The following is a 25,568-nucleotide window of genomic DNA, read 5'->3' on the forward strand; positions in this document are numbered from 1 at the left end:
ATTTTGAGAGGTTTGAGGTCGGAGATGACTTTCATAGAGCTAGAAGGTAAGCCTATCTAATTGCAAGTACCAACCTATGTGAAAATATTTACACCAGTGTAATATAAAGGAAACAGATTTGCAATTCATACAGGCACAAGAATCTTTGATACTAATAGAGAAGAAAATTAGGAAATCACATCCTATCTTCTTTTCAGATTGGGGGAATACAGAGATTTAAAAGTGAGAGAAAGATACAGCAATTCTCTCTGCAGCGTGCTCAAGGCCACATTCTTTACCTCAGTAGGGTGTCAGGGGTTACTGGCACAAATCCTTCCTATGTAATGTGTCCAGCGAAAGAATGATCCACTTTATCTGCTGGCTTAAGAATGGCACACCCAGTAAATCATGATAGTGTAATGCTACTATGCTGCTCAGCTGTGTCCAGGCTTTTTTAGATACATATTACATGCAGAGAGAGCTATGGCATTTATTTTTAGATGGAGAGAAAGATAATAAGTGTGACTTCATATGCTTGTTATCTGAACTCTTCAAATGTTGATCAACAGGTGTGAAAAGTTTTCCTCAGCTATGCTACTACTGCATAAACAGTGGGGCTATTCTGTGAGACAGTAAAAAATTGAATTTTTTTACTGAATTTACTGAATTACTGAATTGACAGTAAAAACTTGAATTACATGAAATTGTAATTCTCCAAATGAGCAAGATAAGAATTGCATCTGAACACACACAGATTAGTTTATAGGGTGCTTTTGTATCCATTGTTCCAAGATGAATGCTTTTAGTCTCTTACGTAATGCTGAAGTGTTACCAACAATCTGAAACTTCAAAAGCTCATTAAAGTAATTAAAGAATCTATGCTTTTTCCATAACTCAATAACCCTTTCAGGTTTTCAACCACATTCCACCACTTAAAAATTGCACTAACACTTCTGGTCAGATCACAAGTGTGCTATTGAAAGTAAATCCCTCCTCATTCCCACTCACTGCATTTTGGTTCACATCGCCCACCAAAGTGCATGCACAATGATTTCCCTTATGACGAAATTCAACTAGAAGAGAATCTCTGCTAATGCACACCAACCACTAATGGGAATGCAGTCCACACAATGATATTAGACCTAAATAAGCCCTCCCTGAACCACATATTATGGAGTTGCCATGTCCTCAGCACCAACATCTGCCCCTACTGCACCATGCTGCCTGCTAATGCAGACACATCCTGAAGCTTCCCTTGCAACTTTCATAGATAAAAAGCTTCTTAACAGAAATAAAATTACTGACTGTGTTTAAAACTAGGGATAGATCCAGTCTGCAGAATTTGGGCCGGTTTGCTCAAGAACTTTCCTCAAGATGATGTGCTCCAGAATTTTGGTTCAAATTTCTATAAATCATGTAAAAGGAAATGACTGTACTCTTGGGTACAGATCTGACCTGCATGTAATATACAGGCATCTGAATCAAACTCTACTTTAGAGGGGCTTTTTCACAAGGATAAAGTTATCATTTACCTAGTGATTTCATATTTTCATGAATAAAACAGTGGTAAACAAAACATGTTTGTTGACATATACCTAGTGAATTTTCTCTTAAAGGCAGCCACATTCTGTAGTTTTGCCCTTTTGTGTTTCTTTTTTTTTAGCTCCTCACATCCAAACAAGCTATCCAGATAGTTTCTTTTAGAAGTTAACAAGAATTTTCCATAAGCAGATTATTCCTTTTCCTTAAAATACGAAGTTTTAAAGTAAAATGCGTACTACAACTCTTCAGCACACATTCAATTGTTCTGTGGCACCACCAAGTAGGATCCTGTCTTCACAGTGCATGCTTGGTAAGTAATACCATCTACACAACACAACACCAAAGTTCACAAAGGGGTTTGTTTCCAGATCTGGTAGAGCGCACATTTGTCTTAGCATACTGAGTGCTTTCAGTTACACTCAGCCTGCCAAATCCCTGCTCTCCCCACACCAGGGCATGATCCAAAGACTGCTAAAGGTTTTAGGACAGTCTTGAAAGATTGTATATTATATTACCCTGAAAAAAAATTCTTGATGGCACAGGCTAAGGACAGTTGTCCAAAATAAAGCTTTAAAGAAAGCTTTGCTGGCAAAATTACAGCTGTGTTGGAGTGCCAACTTCAGGAACACAGAAAACTGTAGAGACGTTAATGATTATTGTTCATTACTCAGAAGACAAAATATTTAGTAAACATAAGGAGGATTCTGAGCAAGAGGAAAAATCTCTTGCAAGCTTTTGACAGCTTTGGCTTTTCCTTTTCCAGATATCACTCAGTAACAGATTTTTATCCATCACATTCTGTGTAAAACGATTTTTTTTGAAAAAAAAATCTTTTTAGTATATTCCTGATTTAAGAGGTTTTTAATTATCCTGCTCATCCAGCAGCCTATAAAAAGTTAAATATTAATTAGACCACGTACACTACAGAGAAGTGGCTGGACCAATATGTTCAATGGCTAAAACAAAAAACGCAAGTAATACATGCAGGCAAACTGTTTCAGCCCATTCAAGACAAAAAAAAATAAAAATGTTACTCTATTATGACAAAGAGCAAAGTTGTTCATGGCATCACACAAAACCTGTAGGGTGTCACTAGCAACTCCCTACATGTTGCCACAAGGCACAGTAACATTTAGTCCCTTTGCACGTAGAAACGAATCCAAGTTTCAGAGCAGCAGCTGAGCAGCAGTAGAGTTACAAGGTGCCTGTAGGTTGTGCAGATACACAAACCACAGGCATAGGTAGTTTTCATTGAGGAAGAATAATCTGAAAGAGAAGCCATGACTGCGCACATGACAATTAGTTTATCTTTCAGTCTACTTACAGGTAAAATATACTTTCCGTATCTTGACTATTCAGTTTGTGTGTAGCACTCATTCAACATACTCATTATAAATGAATGCTATCTTTTTAGTAATCATATTTCTCAGTGAAATTTCTCTAATTGGCAGTTTCATGATTATTTCCATTTCTATACTTTGCTAAGACTGGACGTGTAACACATCTACAGCTTGCACATTTAAGAAAGCTGTGAACGTGTAAAAACTAAAATAATGAAGAGCTTAACCAAGACATTTTAATATTTTTTTTAATTAATTTCAAGAATTACATCTCTTTCTGCTGTTTTACTCTTGCAAATTCCTTTAATTTCCTTTTATTTTCAGTGCAGGAATACCACCACTTTCAAAACTACAGTCACTTATACAGAAAGCATTCCTGTTCACTGCTTTAGCTCTTGTACCTCTTTAGGTGAGCCAGTTCAAAACTATACCTAAATAGGATGTATGAAGTGAGAAGTATAATTCTTTCAAAGTGAGATTCTTCCAGCACCTACCTTATTTTATTATTTATAAGAAAAGCATGTATTGCAAGAACACTCAAATATGGCCCAACTGTATCAGGCACTGTACAGAGAACAAATAATTGCTACCCCACGGGTTCAAATCCAGACTAAGCAGAAAAGGGGGTTACAGTATAGAAGGGGAAAAACACAACAGGAAGGATAAATTCTAAAAATGTTATTTCTTCTCATAATTCGTCCAGCCTTTTCCATTCTCACTCTAATGAGATAAGTGCCGTTATGAAGTGTGTATGAAGAGTCCTAACACCCCTGTGACAAAAAGGCTGTCCTTTGAAGGTCACAACTGAATGGAGACGGGGCTTTTGAAGACTGTTACCATAAAATAGTATCAGCCATTGCCCTGCTTTAGGCAAAGTAAGGATTGAGTAAAATATGCATTATAGTGGTAGCACCTGGACAGATGAGCTGATTCTACTGTGGCAGGTAAAGGAAAAAAGCAAAGCCTCCGAGGCATTCAGACAGCAGTGTTGCACTGGATCTCATTGCTGTTTGCCAAAAGGATTTTCATGGCAGTTAAATCTTCCAAAAACAGCCTTTCCTCCTAAATGCTGAAAGGGCTCAAACACATCTTCCCACCGTATTACAAAACAAAATATATTAATCCAAAAGTAGGACAAGCTCTTTTTTTCCCTTAATTCCAAGGTCAGGAAAAAAAAAGTCTAACCTTACATCTTAATTTACATAGCAAGAACAGAGGGTACTGGACGCACAGTAAACAATGAATTAGGGCAATACAGTAGTTACATCCATAAAATTCACCAAGTTTGGCACAGCAGTGAATAAATAATCTCCTTTTGAGTTTATGTCTTAAATGAATCTGCCCCGATACCTCAGACCTCCCTGAAAGATGCCAGTTTAAACAAATGATAGAAACTGATTTACATGTCGCCTCTCAAGTTAGAGAACCAAAGTGACATCTTCAAGTATTTAATCGAGTCTATCTCTGTGATCACCACATCAGATCCTAATGCCTTGCATACTTGAATAGTTACTGCTGTAGTGTTTTAATAAACCTGTCTAGGATGCACCTGTTCAAAGGTTCATGGAACGCATCCACTCATCGTCTCACAATAATCAAGAGGTAACAGCTGTCCCTGTAGCTGATTTTAACATTTCTGTCATATTTAGGAGGACAGACACATTTAATCAGCTGTTCATGTTTAACCCAGATTTCCCTAAGAAGATTCCTGCGTCTATAAAAACTTGAGCCATACAGTCTTAAGACAGGTTGGCACTGGATATTGCAAATTAGGAGGACAGCAGTCTGTCCAAAGGTTTCTTTACCCTGCTTAGCTCAACATCTCGGATAAGAACCAGGCAAAACACTCACACAACATACAATGCTTTCCTTTCCCCTGAAGAAGAATGTTTTAACCCAATACAAACCTAGATTTTTCTAATTATTGGAGTTTTAGATGTTCACAGTTAAACGAAGAATCAAGAAGTTGGTACACAAAAGATGCTTACTTTCCGCTTGTTTGCGCAGAGACCTAAGGAATTCTTCCATCCCTTCTCTTCATCTCCTCTTGTCTAGTAAATGACTTTATAAACAAAGAAGTAACCTCACCAGAAACAATTACTCTATACACACATTTATACAATAAAGACCTTTTGAAATTGATCCTCCTCATTTATTGGAATTTGTTCTATAGCTCAGATTCTCTTCCTGAGGCCTGGAATTGGTACTCTTTGTCGAAAAGTAGTTACAATTTACTTCTTTTCAATATTAGGTTTTAACTCAATATACAATTCACCTAATCACAAAGCAGAAATTATGTTCACGTGACGCGACTAATTACACACTTTCATCACACAACCCATTTTTTAACCAAACTCCTTAACGTAACATCAGGTATTGCATTCACCTGTTGTAACACTTCCCAGACTAAAAAGTCCTGGTCATCAGCCCTCAGCTCCTGGGGCAAGCAGTGGGGGATAAAGGAAGTGGGCTGCACAAGCATACCAGCATCCACTAAGTCCCATTCAGAAACTAACGCCAAAAACCTCTTCTAGGGCACAAAGGGGATCTCCACCACCATACGCAAAGATTGGGACTACACAATGAGGGCTCAGCTGAGAGATTTCTGCCCTGTTCCTGCCTTGGTGGCCACAGAAGTCCTGGTCTGGCAAGGTCTCTGAAGAGTCTCTGAGCCAAGTCATGGGAGAACACAGGCAGCTGAGTGGTATTCAAGTTACCCTTGAGACACAGCATGAAGAACACTACTTCATTTCCTTATAGGTTTGCACTGTATCTTTTTCTGGCTCTTTTATGGTTTTTTGCTCTAGCACATACTGATGGGGCACTGCATTTATTTACTTCCATTAAGTGCATGCCTAGCTCTTCCCTACAATACTGCTGTTTGCATCACATCCTTTTCTCCTTATAATTTTTACTTTGCTTTATCCCTGAATATTTCATTAGATTTTGTTTTCCAATTTCTTTCCCCAAATTGCAACCCAATATATTTTTGAAGCCTAGAAAATTCCAAAATGTCATTTTTAAAGCAAACTCAAGGCTTCTCCTACCACACATTTTCCCCATTTTATACTCTCTAATCACCATTAAAATTTGATGCTGAAGTATGTATTCCATCAGTTCTACCAAGGTAGCCCAACTGCTTTGTAAATGTCTTCATATTTTAAATGTCCTATAAAATTGATATCTTTTGAAAGTCTTGTTTGTTTGCTTTTCTTCAAAGATCACATTATTCCCCAAACTCAGTAAAACAACCTCATAACTAAGTGATTTGTCCTTACTCAGGTAGCTGCATACTCATAAACAAATTTGCAGAATCCTGACTGTTCCTTTCCTTGTTTTACTTTTCAGTGATTCCTGAATTTAATCCACTCATTACTGCATTTCTGGTGCACTGTATTTTTACTTGCTGCTCTTGTCTCTTGCTGCTTCCTCTGTTTTTCAGTTTCTTTCCCCTCTACATCTCTTATTCAATATTTTTTTGGTGTTTTTAATGAGTCTGTTGTGTTGGAGCTCACAATCTAGGTCAGTCTTTATCTCAAAAACAGGTAACTAAAATATCATAGAAAAGAGCTCATGACAGGATGGACAGAAGGATGGAATATCCCCGTTGACTGCTAACACAGAACTGTCAAACTCTAACTAGCTAAACCAACACCTCATTTGCAGCCAAACCTAATGGCCCGCTGCTGTTTTCTCTGATTCTGTACAGTTTAACTTCCTGGGACTTCTTTCTGCACTGGAAAGTTTTCTTGCACATTGCTTAAGAAATACGAAAAGAACAGTTTGTTTATTCTGTTATTTTTCATTGTTTTTCTTGCTGGATAAATACAGAGGAATTCTCATGGGTCAATGTCTGGGTATTTGTTTATATAAAATGAAGTATACAGTGTTGTTTATTTCTAAACAAAACAAGGTATTGGTCTTGTTTAAGATAAACATGTACATCAGAATTTTATAATGTTATTGTTTCCGGGTGAAGACTTCCATACCTTCTCCACATGTGTCAAATTTGGGACCAACCATTTCTATTTCAGAAGCTTTTCTTTTCAGCTCTCAAACAGCTGACCTTGTTTATTAAACTGCAAACAGGAACTGACAGCTCCAGAAGGCTTTTGTGGTTGTCCTTACTGTTCTCACTGGCTTTTCAGGATTCCAGGAAGATCACAATGCAGATATACCAAGTACAGTCTCTAGAGCACAACACACCCTCTGATGGTGCAAATAGGCAACAGCATACCATGAAGAAACTTCCAAGTAAATGTTCTTTTTCTGGTGTAGCTTTGGTTTCGTTATTTAGTATCTTTCCTTGGTCTTTAAATGGATACTATGCCACTGGACTTATTCTCTTGCTGACTGAGACTCACACAGAGACTCCTGGTAATACTAACTTGACTTGTTGAATATAGCCCTACCTGGACCAGTGGGAGAACTCACTGATCTTAATGATTCTATCTTCATTAACAAAGATTCAATATTCTGAGAAAATACCACAATTTGGATGGCTTATACCAGAATCATGAAAGAGCTCAGCTTGAAAATTATACTTTTTTCTTGCACCACCTTCATTCTTCTCCCTCTTGCACTACTTGGCAGCAAAGCTTCTTGATATCATCTGGATTTTTTATGGCAAATAGTTTTTTTTTAAAAAAAAAACAAACATACAAACATTTTGTAAGTTATTTTTGATAAAGCAGCCCAATGTGAGAACGTCTTACTTGATTTGCTAGCATAGCTGAAGGACAAGTTGAAATGCCTGATTCAAAAATTAAAATCATTAACTGTTAAAAAGCTATTCCCAACACTTTAAGGACCAAGTCCTCCAGCAGTGGCTCCTAGTAAAAGGTTCTGATTCCAGTTCAGAGAATAGTACTGAATAAACACCTCTGATGACAACACTGTCAGTAATGTTAGAATAATATCAAAAAATAATAATTGGGGGAAAGATTACAGGGACAGATTTTATGTTCCAGATTATTAACATAAGCCTAAACTTATTTTTACCCTTATGATGCCATAAAAATGAGAAAAAATATATTTCTGGGTTGGAGAGTAAGTAGCTAAATATAAGATTTACATTTCTTGCTATTGTGTAATACTGCTGGACTAATTCCAGCCACTAAACTCTTCAGCTGTCCCTCAACAGGTGTAAAAGGGTTCACTAACTTTGTACTTCTGCAAAAACATGTTAGAAATATTTGGAGAGCCTGAAAACTTTGAATATTACAGCTATGCCACTCTCAAGGACTAGGAGCCACAATCCCCATGTGACTCTTTTGTCATCTATCCATAATCGTAAACTATCCTTCCAAAACAATGTTCAAATATACCATTACCAATGCATTTGTGTCAGACTGTTGGACTATATTCTTCCAAAGCTGTAAGCACATATGCAAACTTCTAGCATAAAGACTGACCAACAAGCCCCTGGGGTGAATATTAAAAAATTCAGAATTTTCTTCAACATCTCCCACTGCTAAAGCTGGTTAAGAAATATATATGCTACATATTTCATCCACTTATTCTTTCCCTATTAAAAAAAATCTTGAAAGAAGTAACTACACACAATTTGAGCACAAAATAAAACAATCCGGGTTGAACTTAATCTTTCATAGACAAATTCTACCAGTTTTTATGCAATAGAGTTTAAAAAAATATGCTTTGCCAATTAACTGTTATACAAGCATTAACTCAAAACCCTGACATAGATGAGAGTTACAATTGAGAAAAGACTTTACCTCTCGTAGTGTTGCTTCCCAAAAGAATGTCAATTATATACGGTTTTAGTTGCTTTAGCAAAGGTTTCCCACATTTGTTAGCCTTACAGGTGCTTTATGAGAAGTAACACAGTTTAACAATCTGTGTCTAACCGTCCTGAGTCATTTAATTACAAAACCAGTCTTTTAATGACTCTACTCACATGAATACAAGTGATTCATAGTGAATGTCTGCTTTACTACCTCAAGCATGGAAAACACAATGAATATTGTTCATACATGTGTTAGGAGCTCCACTTATTTTGATAGGGAAACTTTTTATTTTTTCCTGGAAGGATAAAACTACACTCACACAATTTAAACAATGCACAACAGAATATTACTTCAAAAACGTAAAAGACAAGAACATGTATCACAAGTGTGACCATAGCAGAGCGAGGCCACCCACTTACATTGACAACCCAGGGAGGTGTCTGCAGCAAGAATTAAAAAGAAACTCCAAAACAAAACACAAGGAAGGAAGCACTGGACGCGGGGTGACATTCCCCCGAGGTCCCCCGGAGCTGATCCCCCCAGGTGCCCTGCTGCCTTCAGACGCATGAGGGCTGCCATGCCAAGTAGGCAGCCGCCATCACAGGGGCAACGGGGCAGGAACAGCGCCTGAAAACAGGCCTTCCTCTGCCCCTTGTCGGAGGCCCTGGTTGTTGGTGAAGGAAATGGTGGCCTTGCTCTGCCACCACAGAGGGGAGGCCTGAGCGGAAGCCATAGCGGCACCACGGTGGGATGGAGCACCCAGGGGGGTGGCACCATGCTGTGTCACCACACTCTCCCTGAGAACTGTGATGTCACTGCCACGACACGCCGCACTGCATCGGGACCGCAGGGGGACCAGCGGGCTGCACCAGCCTTCCTCCTCCTCCTCACATAGGAGGTGGGGGATGGTGCAGGCCAAGGCAGCCTCCAGAGGGAGGAAAAACTGTACCGCTGGGTCTCTGCACCGGAACGAAGGGCTATCCCACCTCGTCCTGGGGCCACCCCTCACACCTGACTAGCATGGTGGTGACACAAGTCCCCCAAGGTACGTGTTTTGCAATGGTTGCTTCATCTCTTTCAAAGAGGTATTCTCCCTGCTGGAGCCTTGGGCCTCTTCCTCAGAGGTTCTCCAGACACTAATTCACCTGCATGTGTTCCCATCCTGTGCCAGGGACTGCAGCAGGGCTGAGAACACCAACAGCAGAAGAAAAAAGCTCTTACACCCTTCCTCGGCCTCTGCAGGGCTAAGTTTTCTCCCTTTTCCCTTGATGTCTAGATTTGAAACAGCTCTTCCTGTGAACATCAAGCAGTGCTAACTGTAGAAATGTCTTTTTTATTTGCAGGTAATCATACAACAGGAGTAGAAGATCCAATTCACCCGCAAACAGCCCTCGAAATAAGCAGATTTGATTCTGTCTGCAGACAGGAACAGGATGACTGGATGTAAAGACAGTCTTAGCTAGCATGATTCCCATATGGTGCATTTATTTAAGTACACAGATGTGCCTGTCAGAATGCCCAAACCTCTGCTGGCAAACTGGCCTGTACCAGACTTCACCAGAGCAACAGGAGTAGCTCAGGCTAGCTACTGATCAAAGATGCCTTACTTCAAGTTCACAGGAGCTGCTAGGATGAAGTGTTAAATCTCAGTGTTCACAGAGTTATCTAATTCAAAGCTAGTCTCTTTTGTATTGGTCTTTATGTGTGAACTAGTTAATATGAACATAAATACAAATACAGTGACTGATCGATTGCTTCAGTATACTTATAAACTGTATTCAGACTGAAGACCATAGGAGCTGTCATTCTCTAACGATATTTTTTTTAACTGATGTAATTTGCTGAAGTATTTTGAAATTGACAGCATACTTTCAAACTACAATTTCCATTTGGATACTGACTAGCAAAGTAGGTTGGTTTTGCTTTTAATAGCAGTATAGTCACATAACTCAGGTACGGGATGTACAGTATTCTCTACCTGCCCCTTTTTCTCCTCTTTTATGTTGCGGAGAATTTTCTTCCAAAGCAGAATACATAGAAAACTACATGTTTTGCTCTATGCACAGGTTCATTCCTTTAGCTAAGGTTTTCACTGAGTTTCTGAATTCCTGTGACCTCATAATGATTCATTCAGAAAAACATTTTTTGATCTTTGTGAAGCATTTGCACTATTTATTTTAAAGCACTTTTAAGTCATTAGAGCTTAGCTAAGATTAGTTCTGTTAATATAGAACACCAGGGCTTCTCCCTTCACTAGGCCAAGAGACAGTCCAGCTTGCTTATGTTGTCCAACCAGTACATGTCAGTCTAAACCAAAAGATGATCTTTGGAACTGGAGTATGAATTCTAATGTAAACACATTTGGTCTCAGCAAAGACAAAGGTGCAAAGTGATGCCAGATATGACAGTGCTTTCTGTGATGTGAGCAACTGTCCAGGAAGAATGATGCTGAAATCCTTCCAGTATTGCAAATAATTTTCTAAATGGCTGTTGAATGGTAAAAGAACCATTTGATGAACTCTTGTTGACTCAGGCAGGATGAAAACAATCTTAGAACTAGAAAATGAACATGAGTTAAACTGAGAAAATAACCTAATTCATTTCAATATTTAAAAAAATAGGTAACTACCTACCAGTTTTCTGACATTTATTTTCTACATTTTAGGTTCTTCAACAACAGCTGAAATCAGTTCAGACACTTCGGCAACAGACTCTGGAGCATATTAACATGGTAAAAGAACAGAAATGCTCTTAAAATATAAACACCAATTCCTGCATTTTCAGATATGGCCTTAGGTCTTTTATATTCTTATGTACAGTAAGTATACATTTACATCATCTGTTCACTGATAAAATAATTTCACTTCAAGGTTCTTGCTCTTTCTTAGTTATAGTAGTATTTGAGGGCTTAGAAAATCTTAGAAAAACAAAGAGGAAGAACAAAACTGAGTTCAAGGGAAACAAAAAAGGAAGGATCTTTCTCTAATTTGTACTACTATAAACTCAAGGAAGCTCTGTTGTTTTCAAGGAAGTTAATTTCACCTTGTCATTGTCAGTAGACAGCAGAACCTACTCCATTGTTGTAAACTGTCATGTTTCACAGAACACTAAGCCACCCTTACAGAAGAATTCTTCTGTCATCATTTTATCTGATTCATTATATAAAAGCTAAAGATTTGACATAGGAAGGACATTTAGCTTTACACTTTGCTCGTTATACACAATTCCATATTCCTACACCCCACTTTCATCCAGTCTGTCCATCCCAGGAGAGAACTTCCTAATTAATAGCATATTTTTGGAAAGTCAAATACTTCTACATTTTTCTATAAACAATCTCAATCTCTTTCAGGTACAGTATAAAATCAGTGAGATACTAAATAAAAATATATTTGAAATGAAAACTACAGTATGTACATCAGACAAGATTTTGATGACTTGCACAGCAAGTGATGCATCTCTGGTATGTTTAACAATTTTTACTGACAAACAACTTATTCTTTAGATGGATTTTGGATTTGAGAATTACGTGGTTTTTGGAAAATAACCCAAAGGGAAATCTGGGTACAAAAAATAACAATTTTTTTTTTTCCTGAGAAGCCACAGATACATATACTGTTCTGTCCAACCCATTATGATTACAGTTCGGTTTCTTTTCTGCACAGATAAAATGGTAGCTTGATCTTCCCCATATTCGTTTGGACTATTTACACTGGATATGGAATGCAATACAAAGCCTATAGTGTAACAGACAGAGCCAAGGAGCGAAAAGAGAGAAATGAAGAAAGGGAATAAATACTGTTCCTCTCCTATACATAAAACCTATTTCTGCCTCTATTTTGTGTAAATCCAGTTTGCCCTTCTTTCAAACTAACTGGGATGACAAATTAATCAGAAACAAGCTATAGTCTCTTTAGGTCATCCTTCCTTTGCTTGAAATATACTTAATCGATTTAAGACACTTACTCAGTATGTTATACCTGCTCCAAAGCCCAGTACTGAATTAAATAAGGCCCATGAAAACTATTTATGTTCTTTTAAAGGGTAAATGGCATTCACGGAGATAAAATTGTACAAGTCTTGGTTGAGAAGTGCCTTGATATTAACAGCTTAGTTGTCTTATGCTTCCAGTACAGCAATGTTTCACAGTTCTTACAGTATGATAGTTTTTTGTACATTTGTTTTTAATGTTGTGGGGTAGCCTATGGAAAATCCCAAAGCGCCGTCTTCTAAGAGAAAAGTTCACCATGACCAACAACCCTGTTCTGAGGAGCATGTGGAAGCACATTCCAATCCTGTAAATGTGGTCAGTGACATAAAAAGTTCACATAGGATTTCACTGCAAAATACAGCCACTGAAAAGGTTGAACAGTCAGAAGATCTGCTTGGAAACAAAAGGTTACCTGCAATGAAGAATGAATATAAATGTGGACATTTGGTATCTGGCACTGATCTGGAGACAGAAAGGTTGAATGCTGCCCAGGAGAAGGTAATTTGGAGTAAATCTAAACTTCCTGTACCTTCTCCCAAATATGGGAAAGAATTTCATAAAACAGATGATACTAACTATACAACCAAGTTGCTGAAACAAGAATTTTGGAAGTCAGTCAGTACTGACTCAGATTCGCTAGCACAGAATACAGAAAAATCTGTCTTTTTACACAGAGAAAAATTAAATAACTTAAAAGAAGTTGCAGAAACTGTTACCTCTTTAAATGAATCACATATTACTTTAGCTCCACTTAAAGAAAATCACTTACATTTTATTAAAGAATTTTACAGAAACTCTGAAAGTGCCAATGTTTGGGGTTCTTCTCCTACAACAGTGTGCAATGAAAAAGCAGAATCTGAAAACCAAAATGTACATAAAGAATTTAAAAGTGAAGGTGACAGATTCCAGGTTAATTCTTTCTCCAAAATGGTGAAAGATAAGCTACTAATGCTTGATCACAAAAAGCAACTAGAAAAAGAGCAACTGACTGTTTTAAATCAGACACCACCGAGGCTAGGAAATCAGAAGTTGAGTGAAATCACAGTAACCTCTGAATACGATGGGAAAACTGAAGCATCGCAAAAGTCTCTGAAAAATTCTGAGCATTTGCAAAAAAGAGTACACGATCTTCAGAATGAAAATTTAGCTCTCAAGAACAAAGTCAAACCTCTTGCTGTTACCATACAGTCTTTGAAAGAAAAAATATCAAACTGTGATATACAAATTAAGCATTTAGCTAAAGAAAAGAAAAGTATGCTAAAGCAGTTGGTTAAATCACAAGACGACAACAAGGAATGTATTAAGGAAGTAAAGAACTTATTAAGAAAATGTAAAGAACTCCAGAAACAGAAAATAATCCTTGAGGAAGAGAAGAGTCAACTCCATCATGGAAACCAACAAACAATGCAGGCACTACATGATTTTCAAATTAGGAACAAGAAATTAGAAGAAAAGATGACTACTGCTATCTGTGAAAAAGGGAAGCTCAGTGCAATGCTAGAGTGCTTGCAAAAGGAATGCTCCATGGTACACAAAACAAATAAAAAACTTGAGATAAAAATATCCCAGCTTACAGAAGAAAAGAGTTCCCTAGAGCAAGAGCTTGAAGGAAATCAGAATGAAATACAACAAATGAAGGAAAAAGAAACTGCAATGAAATCTGAACGGGAGACTCATCTTCAATTAATGCAAACACTGGCAGACAAGAAACTTAACCTTGAAACGAGCCTGCAGGAATGTTCTAATGCTAAACAGATGCTGCTGAAGGACTTTAAGAAAGTCCAGTCAGATAAAGATTATATAGAAAAGAAACTTATGACTGAACTCAGAAATGCAAAAGCAGATACTGATCTTTTGAAGTCTAACGTGACCACTGCTAACAGAGAATGCAAGAAGTTATCAACCGTAATAACAAACATCACAGAGGAAAATCAGTTACTTAAGAAAAACTACAGGAACATAGACAAGATGTTTTCAAATATGAAAATGACATTAGAAAACTGATTGAAGAACACTTAATATTAGAAAATCACCTGTGGACTATTGAAAATGAGAGAGATGTATTACAGTTTGAATTCCACCATTTGCATAAGGATTACGTTTATCTCCGAGGCCAAGCTACAGCTCTAGTCTGGGCACAAAGGACACCCAATTCCAGTTTTGGCACCATGCAAGATGACTGTTCTGAATATTCCTATGGAATTTGTAAAGAAATTCCGGATTCTCAGTATGCAGCTCTGGAATACCTTTCACAAGGTAAGAGCTTCGTTTTGCAGTAACTTATCAATTTTTTTGTTTTCTAAATTAAGTATTTTTGTTTTCTAACATCGCAGTACACAATTTGTCCTTCTCATTTGATTTTTCTGGTAAGCATATTACTAGAATTGTACGCTACATTAGGTTTCAACTAGAAAAATTGTAGCTTTGCTGTTTTTAAGTCTTAGGGCAAGTTGCTAAGGGATAAAAAGGCTTCTGAAAAAGAGATTGTGCAGAATGTATATATTCTTATACAACAAAACCTGAATGAATGAATTGCTCAAGCGCACACAAAGTTTGGGAATTTTTCCATTTGACTGCAGTGAACTCTAGACAGGCGTTTAAATGATAAATCTTGGGGATTCAAGGGTCTTTGTTACTATTTTCTGGAGACACTCTGGAGTACTTTCTTCCACCTTTTAAAGAAATAAATCAATATTTTTTTTTCAGGCAATTCCTGATAATATATAACAGTCTATTGCTTCAAATAAATTGTAATAAAAATACGTTTTTTTAAAAAAAACATTTACAATTATGATGCTCAGTCATTTCCATTTTTTGTTAAGTTCTCAAAACTGTATCCTCCTTTTGATACTTGGCTGAATTTCACAGATTCACAAGAGCAAATCCTTACACAATTATAAGTAGTCTACAGAAATGTAATAAAACTGTGACAGTTTACAGGAGATGGAATTCTGTCTCTAAGATTTCAGTGTCAGAAGGGAATATTAATAACCTTTTTAGCTGAACAGTTTAGTACATGCCACATTTCAGAGCTTATTCTGCAAGAAGTCCTAAGTTTCACCTATGTTTCCATATGTTTTAGATGACATTCAATTCTGGTCTATGTTCAATTAACACAAGATACCTTTACCTTTTTATGCTAGATACTGACATAGAAAGGTTATTACTTAAAACGTGAACTTTAACATTTTCATTGTAAACGTAGTGAGAATGGTCATAGCTATAAAAGACACAAAAATTAGCCTCTTAGATACAGTCACTGCACAAATAATCTGATTTTCTCAGCCACGGGAACAGGGGGAGGAAGAAATTTCACAAAAGTATTGCATGTAATATTCTATGAAGCTAAAGTAACCTGTGTGTCATGTCTCTACAACACTATTTCTCTTTATTCTATTACATTTTTAAGGATTTTTTTTTACCTTCTTAATAAATAAATCCATAACAGTAAAACAGTTGTTGGTGTTTCCAGAACAGACTTAGAGGTAATTATTCATCTTCACTTTTCTACTAATACAACACTGTACAAGCTCAGTATCTTCAGAGATTGTTACTACATAAAAGTAATCCATTTCTTCCCATTTCTTCAATAATTCATAAATAGCAATTGTAACAACAACAACAAACAACAATTTTTTGTCTGGTTTGTAATACAGCACACTAAATGTAGAGTATGTTTTTGTAACAGTATTGATATATGTATCAGGACAGCTAAAAATACATTAAAGATCTAAGTCTACCTCTTAATGCCTTTTCCTGTAAAAACATTTTAAAATACAAAACACATATAAACATTATTTGATTGTTTTTTAATGGAGATAGGCAAAATTTTTGTTATTATTCTGCACTACACACAGATTCAATAAGGACATTAAAACATAAATACTTGGGCTGCTGAGTAGATGGTCAGGCATTTAATTGCATTTGATGCTTACAGAAACATGAAGTTGCTTCAAACTGTAACTATTAAATTGTTGTAAGAATTATTTATAAAGGTGACTGGCTATATCTATACTGTAAGGGAAGCTGTTATCATGAAAATGATTTAATATCTGATGTCCTCCCTATCCCAGATAATTGGCAATGAAATTTAAGAAAGTTCTAAATTCCACCATCATAATGAAGTGCACTACCAAGAAGCCAACTCTTATTGTATTAAAACAATTGTCACTTGTATTAAAACAGCATATTGTGGCCCTAACTAGAAACAGGCATTAGATCACTGGAACCACACATTTTCTGACAGGGAATTATCAGAAGAAGTAATTGGTCCTGTGATTACCAGATAAGGTTAGCTCACATGCACTAAAAATTTTCTCAGACTGGGTTGTCATGTTTTTTTTTGTTGTTGTTGCTGTTTTGTTTTTAAACAAAGCTCCATATATTTTAATCTCGTTTCCTCATTTCGCTAGGGAATGACAAGATTACTGAAACACAAAAGAAAAATTGAAAAGGCAGAAGGACATAAAGTAAAACTTCAGAGCAGTCTTCATCAGCTGTACTACATCAGAACAAGTTAGGAGGAAGTACAGTGCAGATCAATCTACCTAGGAATGCTGTACCTACAAAGTTTATCAATGAAGAACATGACATTTCGTCCTTATAATTTGTACAAAGAGACACTAAAGTACCTGATGCCAGCACCAGTACAATTACCTAATATGAGGTATAAAAAAGAAAGAAGGAATTCTGTTACAGGTCTTTGGATAAAGAAAACATCAACATTCTTGTATAAGTTAGTATTTTAAAATATGGTTGGGTCCTCTTGATCTCAAAGGAAGGGGTTTTACACCTTAGCAAGTGCTGGTAGACCTGGCCAACAACCATTGGTTTTATTTTTATTTTCTTTTATGGAAATGAGAGATCCAGTCTAGAAATTCTTAAAAAAATACTCATCCTGTGAACAGCAAAAAGGATACTTACAAAAAAGAATAAATGTTTTCTTCATGAAATAATTTGGATATTTATGATTTATTTGGATATTTTCTTTTTTTTTTTTAAACAATAAAATAGCTTTGTATTTACATGAACAGATTTCTTGGACCACGTATAAAAATCTGACAAAAATTAGTAAGGTAGAGCTAAGGTGTTCATTTAGGATCACAGTTCCATCCAAGAAGAAGCTAGTTTGAAAGTTGGATCAGGTTTATTAGGATCCTTCCATACACACAAAGTGAAACTGAGCTGCTCTTGGAGAATATGGCAACACTTAGGGCTGTCAGGAAACACAGGAAGAGTGGTAAACAGATGCTGTTCAATAGAGAGGACTCCTTTTATAATAGGCTGATTGCGGGCAGGTTTCGAACAATGCCTGATATTGGTCATCTTGAGAAGGTCATCATAACTGAAGATTTTATACGACAGTTTTTACACAATGTACAGTGGAAATAAACTACAAGTTGTAATTCTAATAAAGGTAAACAATGACCTTAGTTTCACTATGGGCAACAACTGAATTATTGGGTTGATACATACACTAATACTCACTGTGAAAGATGTGCCCTTTCTTCCACCATAATATATAATGAATTTGCAACCTAAATTACTCATTAGAAAGTATGTTTTGTAAAAGTACATATCAAAAAGTCCAGTTAAGCAATAAGATGAAAAAATATTTACCCTTGGACTTACTGAATATATGACTTTAAATTATTATAGCGTTATAACCAAATATTGCATTCTCAATAATTACAAAAATATATATATATTGTATTGCCATATATACTCAAATTCCACTTTTCACATTTTTATTTGCTTTGAATGCCTATTAGCAAGCGTACTGTTAAGAGGTGACAATCTAAAAAGTATATCCTTCATTTCATCATGTTTACCTAATCAGATGTCAGGTGTGCAGTCTTGTAGTTATTTGCATTTATTGATCTGGAATGTAAATTAAGAGTGACTTATTAGCTTTTGGTAGAATATCACTGTACAAAATAGGAGAGTTTTTATAGAAATTAAAAACTGCTACACCCTTTCCTATAATTAGATTTAACGACTTTAATCCTTGTGGAGCCTAACTGGTATCAATGGAGCTCTGTGTGAGAGCAAAAATCTACGTTAGCAAATCCAATTGTAGAATTATGGTCAAAATATCAGAAAATAAGCTTTCCATGGGAAAGTACATAAACATTGTAATTTAGTGGGTAAGCAGATGATTTGAAAAATGTCTTACCAAATTTCTTAACTGTATGAGCTATAAGCTTCATACTTATAATAAATGCTGTTCACAATTCTCATTCCACTAAACCTAGGAATAATGAAGCAAAAATAAATACTGTCTTTAAAATTGTGAGGAGAGAAATAGTAGCAGAGAATTTGAAGTAGTATTTTTAATTTCTCTCTATGGAATTTCTGTTGGAGCTGTGTGTTTTGTGTCTCTTTACAAACATTTTTAATGATTCCATCATATTTGTATCCCTGAGCACATGGTGATACTTCACAATCAGCTACTCCCTTTCAATTTCAAAACCTACTTCACACGCAGCTCGTTTTTTCCAATAATAACATCTCATTTGGGAACATGAATTTTTATTCTGTTGATGAAACAACAATACAAACAATACACTGATAAGGTTCCTCAGACCAGTATACCATTCTTTTTCCCTTTCACTAGTTTAAAAACACCAGTGGGCATATGGAAGTCTGTACTTTCTTATATCAGAGTTAGTAGCTAACAGGCTTCTAGGTATACAAAGGTACTTTCAATTATTTCTTAGTTTCCATTGGTATAAAAAGTAATGTGGAGTAGTAATATGTAGCTTCTGGTTTGGCCTTATCAGCAAAAATATAAATTTCAAAATATTCCTGCAACTTTAAAAGTGTTTATGCAAATTCAGATTTTTGGTGAAATAAACTAAATAGAACAGTAATGGGTAGATAAAAGAGCAGTATTTCTTAGACTTCACATATGATATGTAAAAGAAAAATCACAAATGTGAAACAGATGTTTCACATTAAGACAGTTTTCAAAATTTTAAGCAAACATTTCTAAAATATTTCATGTTTTTCATGAAGCACGCAAAAAACAAAAAGCACATCGGTGTCTATGTTTAGCTGCTGTACATGCAACCTTAGAAATCTGCATTTGAAAGTGATTTCTCTGAATAACTCCAAAGAACACAGCCATGATTATCTGCTTGAATTACAATAAAGCCAAACACAGAAAATAAATTTATTTAAAGGTTATACCTTAGCATGATAAAAAGTAAAAATAAAGAATGTGATTATATACCTATCCATAGTATTATAATGTCTCTTCTAACATTACACAGAGACATGTTTATAGTCAGCAATCTAATCTGAGTGCCATTGTTTCCAGAGCTTCACAGGCTTAAATTAACTAGTACTACTTTTGCCAGCAGAGGGAGCCAATTTTATTCCATAAACAAGGGAAAACAAAAGCAGATTTTGTTTTTAATAGGAGCACTCCTGTCTTTTTGCATTTACTAAGTCAGGAAAAAAAATATGTATTTTTTAAGTGATAACTGTACAGCATGATTTTGAAGATCTCCAGGATATGTATAGTCTTTTACAATAACCTGAATTTACAAAAGTGTAGGAATAAATTTTGAAAGCCAGGTTCTTTACAGATTTCTTATCCTTTTGTCAATAATTAATTCCTTCAATTATTTAATTAATTTAGACTATAATAAACAGTTGTGCTAATGAATTTTGGTAGACAGCATATATGAAACATGAACTTAAATTAAAGAGGCTTACCTTGTGACATTTAAAGTTATTATGCTTGTAACAGGTCTGCTTTTTGATCCAGGAGGAGGATAGAAAATCTTTCGTTCTTTACTGGTTGGGACAGCCATAAATTTTTTAATTACATAAGGATCAGCAGAATGGCTTGGATAAGGATCAAATGTGCCTCCTTTCATGCCCCCTGACTGAAGAGAAAAAAAAAAAAGAACCCTTCAAAGTGCCAATCTACAAAACAATTAAGTTAATTAACATGTTTTTCATGCAAAAGCAAGTAAGAATACTGAATAGCAGACTGTATCATATTATATAAAAAACAGAAACCAACTGCTGCCTAAATGCTGCTCCATTGTAAACTTTAAGGAAAATGTTAGTAATTATTTAGATGAATTCACAGTTTAAAATGTTCTTTGTAAGTCTGGATTTTGAGGGCAGGATCATAAAAATGTGATAGAAAAAGTAAAATTATAACTCATAAAATGAGTTATGTTGTGGAAAAAATAAAAAGAGAGAGAATTCTTATGCCACTTTTAGTTCATTAGCACACCTCAATGTCTGGTGCAGGTGTAGCGATCATTCCACACAGGTAAGACTTTGGCATTATTAGCAATATGCTTGATTGGACTGAATACAACATCGGCTTTTCCTGTAATATTATGTCCACTAATACTACAACAGTGGGAAATTTTAGTTAAAAAGCATGCAGGGGCCTTATTAACTCTTTGCAATCCACAAGTACAGCTAAAACCTACCATCTGTTGAGGCTGCATCCCATAAAAGTGCAACATTAAATGATTCAATCTAAACACTACAGCAATTTTTCCTATAAGGATTTGCATAGCAAAGAGGAACTCTGTGCACATAATTTATATATATGGGGACGGCATATACAGTGAGGAGTACGGAGAGCCAGGAGCAGGATCCCTGGCATTGTCAGCCAGAAGAGGTGCTGACTGTCTGGCAGCTGACTTTTCAGAATGCTTTGCCCTACTGAAGGATCTCAGCTGCTTCATCTGTGAGGCTGAGCACCCGACATAATTTCTCATGTGTGTGTATTCTTGCTATCTCTTTCCAAATAGTTACAATTTCACTGCTATCGTCACCTTTCTCAGATGAATCAGTATCAGTCAAATAAGTCAAGGGTGAAGGACGGAATAATTGTGAAATGATGGCTAGCAGAACATGGTATTAAATGACTGGCAATGGAACTCCAAAACAAAGAATAGAAAAGGGACTGATTAAGGGGTGTTACTGTATTAAGTATCTGGAGTCATCTAAGAGAGACAGATTTATGCACCTATATCTTAAGCCCATTTCAAACTGGAATTAAGATTTAGCCTGAAGTGAATGACATAAACTTAGTATCTCATCTCACAAAACTCTATCAAGGTGGAATGCTTTATGGAATGCAAAAGCAGCCATTTGGATTTTAAGAAATAACAACACTAAGCACCTGGAACAAATGAACTACGTTCCTCAACACTAACCCCAAGCTTCACTCCTTATGTCCTCTGAGCCCTTCCACATGCATTTATTCCCATCCATCTCCTAACTACTGAAGAATTAGAAAATTCTAAAAAAAAAAAAAGCTGATTCCAAATCTGTGTCTGCTGCTAACTCCTGAGTTATCTCCTGCAACCTAAGTTAAGTCCTGCAGACCTTCCCTGGGCAGCGGCCCTAACCTGAGATTTTCTGCTCCTTCTAGCTATCCATTCCCGTGACACTTCTAGTAATTACCTTTTATATATATATATAAAAGATATATATATAAAGACATATAAATATAAAATATATATATATAAAAGATAACTATATAGACTGGTAGTAATCAACAGGTTCAAAAATGATACGAGTGACTGACAGAGTCCAAAATAGAAGAGCATTTCATTTTGCTAGAGTAACCCATTCTTACTGTTATTTATTGCATAACCTTCCGCTTTGAATGTTTTTCATGGCATATGTAGTCATTTAAACATATGTTAACAGCACAATGCAGATTTCTAAAAGAAAAAAAGGCTTTTTAGGCTATTTGAAACTGGTTATCAGGTAGTATTGGGTCAAACAAGATTTCATTACCTTGCAAAATGAAAGCAAAAATAAACTGAGTAATATCTTTCGCACTTTTAACAGTAAGAAAGTAATAGCAAAAAGAAACATTGGTTTCTATCTTATGTACTACATGCAAAGCTTAACCAGAAATACCCAAATATTCATCCTTTGTTTCCAGTAGCTGTAAGATAAACTAACCTTTTTAGCAGGAGAACTTGGTTTAAAAGGTGGTGCAATTGGCTTCTCTGGAGGTGGTTTCTTCAGAGGTGGCAAAGGTTTGTCATTAAAATAAGGATTCACGTCAAAATAATCCTGGGGATGTAGATTGATCTTGAAAGGCCCTCCTTTAACCAAACGCTTGTGTTCTTCTCGTGCTTTCTGTAAAACAAATACTTTGAAAGAAAGAATATTGATCTTTCTTGCTGTATTTTATTCTTCTAACTGAAAAATTGAAAGCATTTAAATTCAGTCCTGGAGAATGTTCACTCTGTCTTCTCTCATTTGATCAAGGTATTTAAATACACACCATGTATGATGGAGCATACAGAGACACTGACCAGAAAGCACAACAATCACTACAAAAGTGTGGTAGAAAAATGTCAGGAAAAGCACTATTCATTAAAGACGTGTCTAACATTATTGCTATACCTGTATTTTGGGCATACATGCATATATACATATTGAAAATGCTGCTTGCATGCATCCCAGCTGCATAGCAGCTCACAGTTGTGAGCAGTTGCCACTACATTTCCCAGAATCTGAGCACCTTACTACATTGAGCTTCTCTATGAATCAGCTCTTTGCACCATGGGAGATGTCAACTTCCCAGATTCTACTTTAAAATAATACAGGTTTGACTCCGAATTTGTCTCAACTGTGGGTAACTGAATTGTTTCTTCTAATCTTGTTCTTACCCTAGGCCAAAAAAAATGTACTTCTGCTAAAATTTTTCACTTTATATAATGAAAATACATAGGAAAACTAAAATCGGTGCAAGGAAATTTAGGAGCTGTCTTAGATTTATGAACTTATATGATAAAAAGGAACAGGGTTTTGTTTTGTTTTGTTATTATAAAGCTTCTACAAAAATAAGGTCCCATTTCTGACAATGACAGAATTACGATTGTTCTTACTATATGAATTGTTTGGTCATTACTGCAATTGCGGCTTAATGTCTTCACACATAAAAACACTAAGGTCAAATCTTGAATGGTAGAACTTGTGTGGGATATTCCCAGTTGTCATGAAAAAATAATAAAGTAACTAAAACTAAATCCTTTTTTTTACAGTACGGTGATTGATTTGTTTTCCTTCCTCCACCTTGTAAATAAACATTGTGACTTTAAGTTAAAGGAAGTGTCATAGGGAACAAGAGTTCACGTAAATTCTAATAAATAAAAATGACTGATACATAATAAAGACTTTTTTTTTTACCTTTGCATTTAATTTTTCTAATTCATACCCATCTGGTTCATGTGGATATTGTTCTCCTATGGTAAGATTTGCATAACTGTAAAAAGAGAATGAATTAGTCAGATGTTCAAAATTCATGAAAGATTTAATAAATTACTCCGCAAAAAGTAGGAAGTGAAGTTACCCATATCCGGTTCCTTTTTTTTCTGGATTAGTATAAAAATTCTTTCCAGGAGGAACGTATCTTTCTCTGGCTTTCAATTGTGCACTAAAGTATGCGAATGGACCTCCTATAGTTCCATAATAGCTGCCCTTTCCACATCTAAAAATAACAAATTAACACATTAATTAGACCTTTGCAAATATTTCAGGCTTTCCATATGTAGTGTGCCAAAATGATAATGTGTAGAAAACCCAAACAAGTAACGTCTCCAGAGTTAAACATAAAACCAGGCCAGATCCACTGTGCAAGGAACTACAATTACAGGAATTCTGTGTACGGTGTTATGGACAGAAAAGAAACAAGGTGTCAGCAGAGACGAAGTTTTGAGGCATCTCAATAATATAAACAGTTATATTATTATCAATTTTGCACCAACAAGGTGAAATAATACTAGTACAGACTGATATTCACAAACAGCCAGCCAGAGAAACAGGCTAAACAGATTTGCTTGATGACAAGAGGACAGTCTTTACCACAAGTTTACAGAGAACAGTAATTTACTGTCATTATAATAACGGAGCAGCAAGCAATGTGGAGTAGTGGTCTGAAAGACTTTTTTTTTTTTTTTTGCTGGACATGCTAAATATTAGTTATCTTTCTGCCTCGTCACAGAAGAAAATAAAAGGAGGCACAACTCATTTAGGAGAAACCCCTCTGTCTAGAAAGCTGCAGGAATTCACAGACTGGTTTTCATGACCAACCTGAAAATCAGTATTTGCTGATAAACGTACGACGAACTGATGAAATAGCTGAATGGCAATTTGGTCGCTAAGCTGCAGCTACACTGGTCACAGAACAACCCCAAACAAAGAACCCCCTGCCTCCACCATCCAAAACTGAACAGAAAAATATAAACAGGGACTACTGTATGGGATTTGTCAATTACTCCAGACAGCTCGGGTAATCTGCTTTGGCTGGCCTGTCTGTAATTATTGCGGGGAAAAAGTGAAGTGTCCTATTTAAAGAGTCCCTATTTAAACAAGCCATTAATGAATACTGACAGGATTAGGATGCCAAGGTAACATTTGCCATCTTTGCACAGAACACTAACCATTGCCTGTTCATTACCCTCCCTTTACTTTTGGGCTTCATAAACCCAAATACAGGGGAAAATGGGCAAACTGACAAAGCACAGACAACCTTTATCTTGGCATTTCCCAGCTTATAAGTGCTTTGCCTCATGTTCTTTAAATGTCTTTTTTGCAAGTAGGCTTTTTATATGCCAGTAACAAAATAATAAAGAAAGGACATAGGAAGAAAATAAAGGCCTAGGCTTCAGTCACATCTTCAGAATGTGACATCTCTGCAACCTCTGCATTTGCAGCCAACAATAAACATGGCTCCCTTGTAAAGGAAAGAGTTACAACAGTTGTTGCTATTCAGGCAGCCAAGAATAACAACATGAAGAACAGCAACAGATACAGCCCTGTTCTAGTTCCCTAGGTGAGATATGAGTCAGTTTCAGATACAAGAAAGGTACAATCACTGCATTACTTGCCTGAGGATTCCATTAAAAGAGAAGACGGTGGTTACCCTCCCAGCCTCTGCTTTGTACTTCTGTGCCAGTACAGATTCAG

General features: G+C 36.1%; 2 protein-coding genes across 15 annotated transcripts in view; one reads left to right on the forward strand and one right to left on the reverse strand.

The window, feature by feature from the left end:
• Window positions 1–25,568, reverse strand: part of CFAP96 (cilia and flagella associated protein 96) — a 92,331-nt gene that overhangs the window by 62,667 nt on the left and 4,096 nt on the right. For 9 of the 14 annotated variants that reach the window (XR_013950940.1, XM_080591379.1, XM_080591372.1 and 6 more), the window contains exons 4-8: window positions 23,953–24,090; window positions 23,790–23,865; window positions 22,554–22,733; window positions 20,322–20,494; window positions 18,431–18,479 (exon numbers count right to left, since the gene is read on the reverse strand). Coding sequence is in view for 13 of the 14 variants with exons in the window: in XM_080591379.1 (XP_080447505.1) it covers window positions 18,431–18,479; window positions 20,322–20,494; window positions 22,554–22,733; window positions 23,790–23,865; window positions 23,953–24,090 (616 nt within the window). In the remaining variant the exon portion in view is untranslated. The other 5 variants (XM_080591375.1, XM_080591376.1, XM_080591377.1 and 2 more) reach the window with 5 other exon arrangements.
• CCDC110 (coiled-coil domain containing 110) lies at window positions 11,173–14,603 on the forward strand (the record flags this gene model as incomplete). Its single annotated transcript, XM_080590168.1, has 1 exon — window positions 11,173–14,603. Exon 1 carries the CDS (start codon window positions 12,813–12,815, stop codon window positions 14,601–14,603), a length of 1,791 nt encoding a protein of 596 aa, XP_080446294.1. The 5' UTR covers window positions 11,173–12,812.

This window comes from Anser brachyrhynchus (genome assembly GCF_964034855.1).
Source record: "Anser brachyrhynchus genome assembly, chromosome: 4".
Lineage (NCBI taxonomy): Eukaryota > Metazoa > Chordata > Aves > Anseriformes > Anatidae > Anser > Anser brachyrhynchus.